Source organism: Syngnathus acus, chromosome 10, assembly GCF_901709675.1.
Source record: "Syngnathus acus chromosome 10, fSynAcu1.2, whole genome shotgun sequence".
NCBI classification, from domain to species: Eukaryota; Metazoa; Chordata; class Actinopteri; order Syngnathiformes; family Syngnathidae; genus Syngnathus; species Syngnathus acus.
The window spans coordinates 23,689,461-23,700,832 of NC_051095.1; the positions used below are offsets into that span (position 1 = coordinate 23,689,461).

General features: G+C 42.3%; 2 protein-coding genes across 3 annotated transcripts; one reads left to right on the plus strand and one right to left on the minus strand.

Annotated features, from left to right (window-relative positions):
• Positions 1-942: 942 nt before the first annotated feature.
• lsm11 (LSM11, U7 small nuclear RNA associated) lies at positions 943-3,128 on the minus strand. The gene is made up of 4 exons (XM_037261479.1): positions 2,637-3,128; positions 1,453-1,592; positions 1,309-1,392; positions 943-1,249 (listed from the first exon to the last, which is right to left on the minus strand). The coding sequence occupies exons 1-4, from the start codon at positions 3,091-3,093 to the stop codon at positions 1,004-1,006; spliced, it is 927 nt and encodes a 308-aa protein (XP_037117374.1). The 5' UTR covers positions 3,094-3,128; the 3' UTR covers positions 943-1,003.
• Positions 3,129-3,509: 381 nt separating this feature from the next.
• Positions 3,510-10,540, plus strand: thg1l (tRNA-histidine guanylyltransferase 1-like). 2 transcript variants are annotated; one of them, XM_037261481.1, is made up of 7 exons: positions 3,510-3,719; positions 4,121-4,291; positions 4,383-4,559; positions 4,634-4,803; positions 4,884-4,972; positions 7,065-7,172; positions 10,335-10,540. In XM_037261481.1, the coding sequence occupies exons 2-7, from the start codon at positions 4,188-4,190 to the stop codon at positions 10,494-10,496; spliced, it is 810 nt and encodes a 269-aa protein (XP_037117376.1). In that variant the 5' UTR covers positions 3,510-3,719; positions 4,121-4,187; the 3' UTR covers positions 10,497-10,540. The 2 variants fall into 2 exon arrangements, with proteins under 2 accessions (XP_037117376.1, XP_037117375.1); XM_037261480.1 differs by having other exon boundaries at positions 3,523-3,719; positions 4,088-4,291.
• The last annotated feature ends 832 nt before the right edge of the window (positions 10,541-11,372 follow it).

The following is an 11,372-nucleotide window of genomic DNA, read 5'->3' on the forward strand; positions in this document are numbered from 1 at the left end:
GTGCTTTTATGGGTAATGTGCCCATTAAAGAGTAAAAGCAATCCAAGACGTCAAGACAAATGACAGCTTTTGAGTGCCATCTGCAATCTCGAGCATCGCAAACTCAATTATTCATAATGCATTTATGAAGTCCGCTGAGACCGCGCTGTCATTCCTGTTCAAACTAACTGGAAAAGCAACATCAAGAGACAGGCAGGAAACGACGGCCCCGCCGGAAGCATCGGGTGAGTGCTGACACCTGCTGGATGGCCCAGGATGGACGTACATTCTACGTGTTTTACCATCAAACAAATTTCTGGAAACATTACACAAAAGTTGCTTGGAGGAATTTAGGCCCAAAAAAAATCTGGTATTTTTTTTATTTTGAATATTGACAAATAAAGGTCAGGAAGTTTGTAAATGTAATAAACATCTGTAGAATTAAACCATCATTTCATCACGTAAACGTTACATTTACTATTTCATTTTATTTACAACAAATCAAAATATTTTACATTGTACATGTTTCCCCCCCCCCAATAAATGAATAGTAAAACAGGAATATGTTAGTTTTAACAAATTTGAATGGGAAATGGTCAAGTTAAACCAACAGGCCCAGACAAAGAATCAAGTGTCAATGTGAAGAGCCTCTTGTGTTGGGAGGGGGTAGGGTCAGTCAATCAGTACCTTGCTCATGGGCAGGAAGCAGACTAGCTTCTCTGGAACAGCTAATGGCCGCTTTTGCATTTCTCTCAACGGGATTTGAACAGTGAGCCCTTCGGTCCTGTCGGCGCATTACAGAATTCCCATGTGAGAGAACAGGCGATTCTTAAACAGCAAGGTGATTTGTGTGGAACACGATGCAAATCTGACATCAACATATGTCCATCTCTCGGTTGTTCTCACCAGTAAAACCAGAGCTCTCCCCCAGTTCTTCAGCAACATACAACGTCTCTCAATGTAGATGGTAAAGTGCAAGATGAAGTAGCACATAAAACACCCACACAAATGCAGTCAGGGACTGTCAGAGTGGTTGAGGGTTGACCAGGAGAACATTCTCTCCCCTGATAAATAGCTGATTGATGTGGCGAGTGTGGACCTTGCCATACGCTCTGCACTCTTTCTCCTGACCTGCCTTGGTGCCCTTTGGTACCTCTGATGACTTGTCGTCACTTCGGTGCCTGGCAGGGCCGCTTTCTACCTGGACGCGGTGTTTTGTTGTTGCTCCTTCACCTCCTGAGCTCTCCTGCAGCTTCAGCTTCTCAAAGAGCTGTGCAACAAAGGTGTTAATAGAGCATACAGTCAATCACAAAGGAGTAAATGGTATACCCGTGAAATAGTGAGGGCCTTCTCATGGTACAACGCCTTTCCGAGAAGAGGCTCTCTGTACGTCTCATCAACGTCCACCATGGCCTGACGACGAGATGACAATGATCGACTGTCTCCAATCAGAAGCGCATCCCAATCACTCACCAAATTCCAGAACTTGTCAAAGGCCACAACAAAGCCAGAGCACACACCCCTCAGTCCTTTGAAGGTCCTGATGTGAACTTTGACTCTTATTCTCTGCTCCACACATCTATGCAGTTCTCCCAAAGGACTGCCTTTGCATACTGTAAACAAAAGAGATATCGCGTCGGCTCCAGCAGTAATACTTTGGATTTAGACACTGGACAGCAGGTGGGCATGTTCTGAGATAAGTCAAAATAAATGTCATGGATGTCCAGACATCCAGTGGTTGGCTGTATGTACGTATATCTATTGAAATACATACAGATGATAATGTATAGAGAATAAAATTAAAATAAAGATTGATTTGATATAACTAATAGTATGTGATTGTTGCTAGTCCAATACAAAAGTAACAATGATATAAGGAGTCTTTTTTTTTTTTTATTCCTCAGGCTATTAGTACTATATTAGTTCCAGTCATTTTGCACTAGCTAATGTACTGTAATCATTATAATTATAAAGTTAGGGACATTCAAATGAAATTTGATCAGGATGAACGTAAAACGTACTTTATGGAGTTCGGTTGGGGCCAAAAGTTTGGTAAACATGAACTGACCAATTTACTTCCTAGTATGTCCACTTTGCCTTTCAGTGACTCTTCAAGTCCTCTGTTGCAACCTGCTAAAGCCGATATGTCACTGAGCCGCCAGGGTTAGCACACGTAGCAAATGTTGGAATTTAGCCAGGGTTCCTAAAAGGTGGAATCAGTTCCAAACGGTGGTAAAAAAAAAAAAAAAAAAGTTTTCTTGTCACGCAGATATTTTGTCCAAAATTTCTCTGCGACAAGAAAAACAGTTGAAGACTATTCAAACTGTTGGCGACTGTTTGCAAACAAGCATGAATGAACCCTAACAACAACAGCTAAAATCAACATTCAGGACATGCACAAACACTTGCTACTCTGTGAGATGTAAGCTTGGTGATACTACTTAACATCTCGGTACTTGTTGATAGTTGTGAGATGTCTTGTTTTCATAATGTGAATTAACTGCGTGATGAAGAGGATGAATTCTAATTATGGAAATGAAGAGAGACGCAGTTTGCCGTGCAGGTCTCAGTCAGGGAAAAAGTTGTGCTTTACAATACAGTGCTTGTGTGTTGTCACGATGGTGAAGTAGCTTTTACTAATTGTGCATTGAACCTACACGTCATCCTAGTCAGCACATTTTTCTGAGGCTTGCGTCTCCGTGACTGCTGCGCGCGGCTGCTGCTGCTGCTTCCTCCCTCCTCCTCCTCCTCCTCCTCCTCCAATGACTTCTTGTTCACCATGAGCTTCTTGAGCCTCTCTATGCGCTCCGGGTCTGCGACTCCTCTCAGTGCCTTAATCCGCCTTTTCTCCACATTCTCGGGCTTGGCTCTACCACGGCCCCCCTTCAGGAAACTTTCGTACTCGGCGATGTTGTTGAAACATTTTATGTTTGGAAACGGTAGCGGCACCGTGGTCGAGTATAAGGCCAAAAGGGGGTCAAACCTTTCAGAACAAACGTCTATTTTTAACGTGTCATCATCCCGTGGACCCGATGAGGCACCAGAGTTGGAAGCGGAGTCTTTTTCTTGACGATGTAATGTCCTACTTCGTCTGTCTCTCTCTTTTTCCTCCATGTTTGTTTAAAACAACCGCAGGCACGGGCTTACACTTCTCAAAGCATTATGGGAAATGGATGGACTCTTAAGTTAAGGGAGCACACTCCACAACGGTCATTCATTGATTGTCGGGATAGTTTAAACCTGTTATGTGTGTTTTGAAATTTATAATAGAATGATTATGATAATAGCTAGCATAATGTAGTACAAAAAATGCCATCCGTATCGACACTTCAAATGCAAACTTTTATGCTGATGAGCTAAATAGACGATCTTTGCTTCCCTCGAGAAAACGTTATACGTTTAGTTGAATATCAAATGGGTCTTGTTACTTAAGCAAAATGTTAGAACGATTATAACGCATTTTATTCTAAATTTGTATAACACGCGGTGGAAGTGTTGTCTTGTATGAGGTTTTGGTAATCCGGAACCAAGTGCAATCATGTTCGAGTTATCAGTCGGACGAGCATAGTGCTGAACCAAGTAGATCCGGCGTCACATCATGTTCTTCGTAGTTTCTTACTTTTTATTTTATTTTAAGAAGACAAATTAGACTGACAATATAATACAACAACCAGAAGGCCGTTTTAACGTAACTGTTTTGCTTATAATTGGTCTGATTATTTTCCATCGTTTCTAGTGCGGTAAGCCTGATTCCCTTTAAGAAGACTGATGTAATGCTGATTAATGACTGTATTAATTAAAACATGATTGTCATTTTTGTCTTTTATTGTGTTGTCGGCTTGATAGATTAAACGCTCATACACAAATGACAGTGACTGTTTATGTCATAGATATTTTAAGATTAGTTAGTGGTTATTGGCATAATCATTGAGTGCCGTACAGGGCAGAAATAACACTAGGTGGCGAAATATACACTGCGTACAGTTTAACACTAACACTGGATGTTAGCATTGTTAGCATTTTTTTCCCAGGTTACCACTTGTAAACTGGTTGAACAAATGTTGAACCAATTGTTGATCAACCGTATTTGTCAATCTTGTATTTGCAGCAACAGACTGATGCAAATTATAAATGTCTGCAGACTTTGCTACGGTATCAAGTCTTGTGTTGTCAGACCCCTGGCCTGTTTATTTATTTCCACTTGTACCATGGCCAAGAGCAAGTTTGAATATGTGCGTAACTTTGAAGTAGATGACACCTGTCTGAGAAACTGCTACATTGTTGTGAGACTGGATGGCCGGAACTTCCACAAGTTAGTCTGCTTTTTTCGAATGCACATCTGTGATGTTTATCATTTTATGGTGCTATTGTTCAGAGTTAACAGTGTCATCGTTGCGTTTTAGGTTTTCAGAGCAGCACAAGTTCACCAAACCCAATGACAACAGGGCCCTGGGCCTCATGGCCCGCAGTGCCCGCTCAGTCATGGAGGAGCTTGAAGATATTATCATTGCCTATGGACAAAGTGATGAGTTTAGTTTTGTTTTCAAGAGGACCACCAACTGGTTCAAGAGGAGAGCTAGGTAAACATAAGTGAGATCATATGTTGTTGTTGTTGTTATTGCTGATGTTTGTCTGACTTTATTTCTCCTTGCAGCAAGCTGATGACCCACGTGACCTCACAGTTCTCGTCCTCTTATGTCTTTTACTGGAAAGAGTTTTTTGAAGAGCAACCTCTCCTCTATCCACCAGGATTTGATGGGCGGGTGGTACTGTATCCTAGCAACCGCAACCTGAAAGACTATCTGAGCTGGAGGCAAGCAGACTGTAAGCATGTTGTTACAACTGTCATTGCACTGTTGATGGTGATGATGAAAGTGTCCGACTCTTTTTGTCATTTTTTCCAGGTCACATAAATAATTTGTACAACACAGTCTTTTGGACCCTTGTACAGAAAGGTGAACTAACCACAGTTCAAGCAGAAGATCGCTTAAAGGTGACTATTCAACAAGCAATATAGCTATTCAAATATAGGTTGTCATCCAAAACTTTTTTTAAAATTTGTATTAATAAGTACACTATATGGAATAAGGGCGTCATCAGGTCATCAGGTTCCTCTCTTACCAATTTGGCAATCCCAATGCACTTGTTAAGTCATGATTACAGTAAATATTTGAATGAAACTTACGTTTAGGTCTTAAAAGTAATCGATTCAAAAGCAGTTACAAAATAGAAACAAAAAATACATACTTCTACTAGTGTTATTTCAATTTCAAATTGTCACCTGTAATGAATAAAAACATTGAGATTTTGCAAGATTTTTTCAATACCCTTTTCCAATAACCCTCTAGTGCTGTGCACGAATCAGGGGTAAACTGTTAATTCAAATTGAGTCGCGAGTTGGCCATAAAAAGTGAACGCCGAATTATTTTAATGGATACTTGTTGCCACGATGCATTTGCTTAAAAAGAAAATCCAAAACATTCTCTTGCTTGTCTGGCTGTACTTGAGTGTCGAAAAGCGGAGCGATGCGACGTTTCCCATGCACAAATAAACCTGATGGGTTAATTTCTCTCTTAAGGGAAAAAAACTATCATGGCTTTTGCGGCATTTGTAATTTGTGTGGACTTTTAAATAATTACATTGGACTTTTCATTAATTGGTCTACAACAGTGGTTCCCAAAGTGGGCGGTACCGCCCCCCTGGGGGCGGTGGAAGGATCTGGGGGGGCGGTGAGGAAGAAAGGGGCGGTAGGGGGGCGGTAGGGGGGCGGCAGTCGATTTGTACACAACACGCCGCTCTGGCCCAGTCAGATCCGACAGCATAGACTACAAAAGCAAAAGCTCAGGTTTGTAATTTCAAGCTTGTAATGTTCAGAATTTTATCTTATAATAAAAACCGCATTCTGGCGGTCAACATCATCTTGAGTTCAAGTCAACATGAAATTGGGGACTCGCCAGAACGCGCCGTGTTGTGTTGTGTTGAGCTGGTTAGGGCAGTGGTCCCCAACCACCGGGCCGCGGACCGGTACCGGTCCGTGGGTCACTTGGTACCGGGCCGCCAAGCCGCACAGAATTTTTTTTTATCGACGATCAATTAATTCAGGTCAAGACACTCGTCCCGGTCACGTGACATGTTTCCCCAGTCGAGCCCGCAAAGCTAATATGTGGCGACAGGCTAACTAACCAGGCAGTGAAGCATTCAAAACTGCTTCAACACATGGAGACCAAGCATCCTGCAATAAAAGACAAACCTTAAATCACTTCGGGTGTCATTGTCTCCGATTACGTCTAGATGGGACCGGCTCGTTTCTGAGAAACAAACTCAGTGCTCCCACTAATTCAACGTAATGGTAATGATATTATAAATGTATTATTTATTTATTTATATAAATGTATTATTTATTTATATAAATGCCGGTCCTTTGGGGGGGGGGGGGCGCTAGGAATTCACTGGGGAGCCAAAGGGGGCGCCAGCCTGCAAAAGTTTGGGAACCACTGCTCTACAACATGACACGTTTCAATGTAAAAACAAAAAAGGGAAAGCCGTAGCAACAAACTGGCCCCCGACAAAAATGTATTTGACATTCCCTGCTGTAAAGCAAGGTGTCCGACCCACTGCATTTTCGCTGCATCCGCACACTTACTGCATATCATTTTTCTCAACGCATGAAGGACATATATTGGTGGTATGAATAGTTCTATTGTTTTTGGGAAGCTATATAACAAAAACATACTCAATGCTTCTTCTCTGTAGTGGTTAGAAGTTGTTAGCCTGGTCCTGCCATCAAATTTATTTACATTCCTTTACCGATCTGTGAGTTACAATGCAGTGAGTTACCATTGGTAAATAACAGTGCATGTAAGAGTTGACAACAGGTGAGACAACATGCTTAAACATCTTAAACGTGGTAGAAAAAGACATTTTTGATGGTTATGCATTAAACATTTTTTTCTTCATCCTTTTCACATTTGTACAGCTCTACTTTTAAAATTTGAAGTTTGTAGTTATGCATTAAAAATGAACTTCCCGTTCACCTAATTTGATTTATTTTACACACACGATATCACATTTGTGTACTCATACAGGGAACGTTAGCTGCTGCCAAAAATGAAATCCTGTTCTCCGAGTTTGACATCAACTACAACAAAGAACCGGCTCTCCATAGGAAAGGCACCACTCTCATCTGGGAAAAGGTCAGATGATTTGAGACTCATTTATTTATTTCTGCTTGCGATATTGACAATTTGGCTGTTTACATGTTAAGATACATCCCTAACATTGAACAAAAATTTGGTCACAATTTGTTCATTGACTGCAAAGAAAAAAAAATAGAGGCTTAAACTGGAAACCTTTATTTATTCTATAGCAGTGGTTCTTAACCTTGTTGGAGGTACCGAACCCCGCCAGTTTCATATAGGCATTCACTAAACCTCTCTTTAATGAAAAACAAAATATTTTTTTCAAATTCAAGACATAGATGTTTTTTATTGATGCACAAAATGAGCCATGAATGAAAATCACCTTGTACAAAGAACAAAACCAACTCAATACAGAACTCACAACAAATTAAATACTCGCAAATCAGTGTGAATTCTGCCTTTGCCTTTTTGAAACCAGTTCAGATATGCGTCATCACAGATTTCCACGATAAATCAGGTGTGTTCGGACCTCCGCAATGGAGGCTCTGCCGAACCCCTGAGACCGACTCACCGAACCCCTAGGGTTCGATCGAACCCAGGTTAAGAACCACTGTTCTATAGTATACAATAGGGCTGAATGATTTGTCGTTTTGGGACATCAAAGCGACGATTTATTTAAGGGCTATTATCCTCCACACTCACCAATCAACAACATGCTAGTGTGGACAAGTCATATTTAAAAGCGCCACAAAAAAAAAGAAAAAAACTTGCATCTATGTCCAATAAGTGTTTTCTGCTTGGCAATGCTACTTCTTGGCTCTAAGATAGTTTACGCAGCTGCAACATGGATTTTATGATATCACATGTAGTAAATCGTAAACAAGTCACAGTTTTACCCAAGAGGCAGACGTGTACGCTCATTGCTAAAATAAAAGAAAAATTCCTCAGTCTTAACCATCCATCCATCCATCCATTTTCTGTACCACTTTGTCCCCACGGGGGTCGCAGGCGTGCTGGAGCCTATCCCAGCTGTCATCGGCAGTAGGCGGGGGACACCCTGAACTGGTTGCCAGCCAATTGTAGGGCACACAGAGACAAACAACCATCCGCACTTGCACTCACACCTAGGGGAAATTTGGAGTGCTCAATTGGCCTACCAAGCATGTTTTTTGGGATGTGGGAGGAAACCAAAGTGCCCGGAGAAAACCCACGCGGACTCGGGGAGAACATGCAAACTGCACACAGGGAGGGCCAGAATCGCCGGAGTCTCCTAACTGTGAGGCGGACGTGCTAACCAGTGCACCGCCAGTCTTAACCAACTCTGGCATAATATAAAAATAAAGCTCATAATAAGTGTTGGCGCCTGTGCTGAGGACACTTCTTTGTCGATGCACCTCGGTAATAAGTGTCGAAAATGAATCACGGGAAGAGAAACAATTGTTCTGAGTTAAGCCTTTGATGCTCATTGTGTGACATGCTTATGACAGACATGATGTTTTGAACTATGAGGCATATTTTGGTCCAATTCTTGCGTCTACACCCTGGGGAAGACCAAATGCTTTGTAAAGCAAGTTTCTTTAATGAAAGAAGACATAATGTGCAACCCCCTACACGCACGTTACAAAAGCTTTTACGAGCATGTCCGTGACATGCTTTTGTCAACATACTTCAAGAATTATAGGACACTTTACATGTAGTGTTTCTTGTATTGCTTAAAATAGCCAGTTTTTGGTCATCAGTCCTGTCTCATATGCATGAGCATGTCACGTCTCCGCTCTGCTCTCGCCCTTCTGGCTGGCTGCCACGCCCCCCGCGCTTGTCCTCGAGAGCGCACTGCTAATACGGAACTGCGTGCGCCAATCAGCGCCGATCACCACCACCTGTGCCCTTTTTACAGGCTTGTTAGAACATGTATATAGACGCCCGTCAGTTCTGGCGCACGCCTGGCACCTGTCCCTGCTCTGTTCCTTAATGCCTGTTTACCTGACTCGCTCGGTGGCAAGATCCCTGCTCTGATCCGCTGCGTAGCGGTATGCCTGGCTGCCTTGACACGCGCATGCCTGCTTCCCGACCCGCTGTGTAGCGAGATGCCTGTACTGTGTTTGGCCCGACCTTCTGCCTCTCCCCAACCACAAGCTTGCTTGGCCCCTGTCTGCTTCGACAACACGCATCCGCTGACCGGCTCGTTGCACTTGGTTGTCCTGGCTCGTTGGTGGCGGAGCAACTGTATAAGTTGGCCAATGGCCCTTTCGTTAAAAGGGTAGCCACCCCTCTACCACCCTCTTGCTGTACACCTCACTAATACTCACTAAACATTGGGCTTCCAAGGGGAGAGACGGTTGGGCGTGGTCCAGCTAAACTGCAACTTAATTTCGATACAATGACAAGCTATGCTAACTCACCAAATTTTATGCTAATAAATCACTCACCTGAAAATCAATACAAAGATGCCCACAATCGCAACAATTCCAACTCACTATGGATGCGTGTATGAAACTGACCTACATTTATGCCCCACAGTAGCAGAGTGACCGTGTCAAGATTTTGGAAGTGACGTCAAGATACCCTGCTAGTGAAATCAGAGGATAGAAAGCCAAATTCCCATGCAGTGCAGTGTTTAGTCTCAAGATGGCATCACACAGAATGTTTTTGCCCCAAATTCAAAAGCTTTCAACAAACATGCACTAAAATGTCAAAATAATGACCAGGACATGTAGAGAGCACGAGTAGGCACCTGTTAATGCAGTTTATCTGCAAAAAATGTGTTGCGTTAATAGCATTTTTACCCATGATCCATGACCAAAACACACACACACACACACACACACACACACACATTCACCACTTAGAGCATATAAACACACTTGCGCCTGCACACACACGTAGGGATTAGTGTCATGCTAATGATCTGACAGCGTGGCCGAGTCAGCTTCATAAGCTGCTGATGCAGAATGAAATGCAGCAAAACACTCACACTCGCACACATCCACCTAACAATCAACTTCCATGTGCCACGTATCTGAACCTAATGCTTATTAACACAGCAAAAGTGTGCATCCAACTAAACTGCGTTTATGCATTGAAATGTTGCATGGGTGTCACACCAGTCAGGTGTCTGGGTGTTTTTCAATGATAGCGTTTCAGTCAAAAAACAATGTTTATAGTATGTAGAGGACAAAGCTTTTTAACTTGTCTTTATCATTTCTTATTTACCAGCATGATGAAAGTCTCTTCAAACAAACAAAAGGAGTGAATGACGAGAGGAAGGATGTGCATGTGACTCGGAGCAGAAGGAGTGTGCAGGCCTACCACTGTGACATTATAGGAGAAGAGTTTTGGCAGCAACACGCAAACATTCTGGAAGATGACGGCTGCTAGTGTTATATATATATAATAATAAACACATATCATGGTGAATGTGAGAGTGGACATTCAATTTGTTTACCTAACGCAAGCAACATCATGTACAGTGGTGGCCCTTACAAACATGTTTCATATCACAATGATTTATTATGAACTCATCAAAGTGAGCCAAGGAATAGTTTGTGTTAGCATGCTGGGAGTCTGACAACCAAATCCACCCACAGTTCCTCTGTGCCCCTTGCACGTATGTCACACATTTTTATTTTTTTTTTACCAGCAAAGGATTTTGTTGCAGTGGTGTGCCAAATTATTTTAAGTAATCATTATTTGTGTTTTGATACTGGTCTTCACTTGACCCCAAAAAGTCCACTAACTGCACGTTTGTGCGTATATACAAAAGGTCAAACCATCATAGAAGGGCAAAGCTAAGTGATTACCTCAACCCATGGTATCATGCACTCACATCTTATCATATCAAAACTAAAAGATCTCTTAAAGCATGTGTTTGGGCCGCCGATATTTGCATATGACATTCTAAATTGTGTCACATACCTCCCACAGTGTGTTTCAAGTAGACACTAAAATGCTTGGCACAAGCGCTCAGTCTTGTATCACTGCCAGAATGCCATTTAGAGAAGTGAATGGATTTGTGGGCCATCAGTGCTAAGAATACCTCCACACACCCCGAGTACACTCGATCCCCCTGACATGTGTGTGGCATATTTATCATTGCACTTCCGAATGACCGTCTCAATATGAATGGCTGCTGCGGATCAACCCGGCTGGATTTCATTTCTGTTGTAGGCTCACTCAGTGCTTAACTTTGGGGTGGGGCAAGCTCTTTCAAGATACTGTAACCCACAACTGTTTCAGATCTGTAAGACCAGTGAA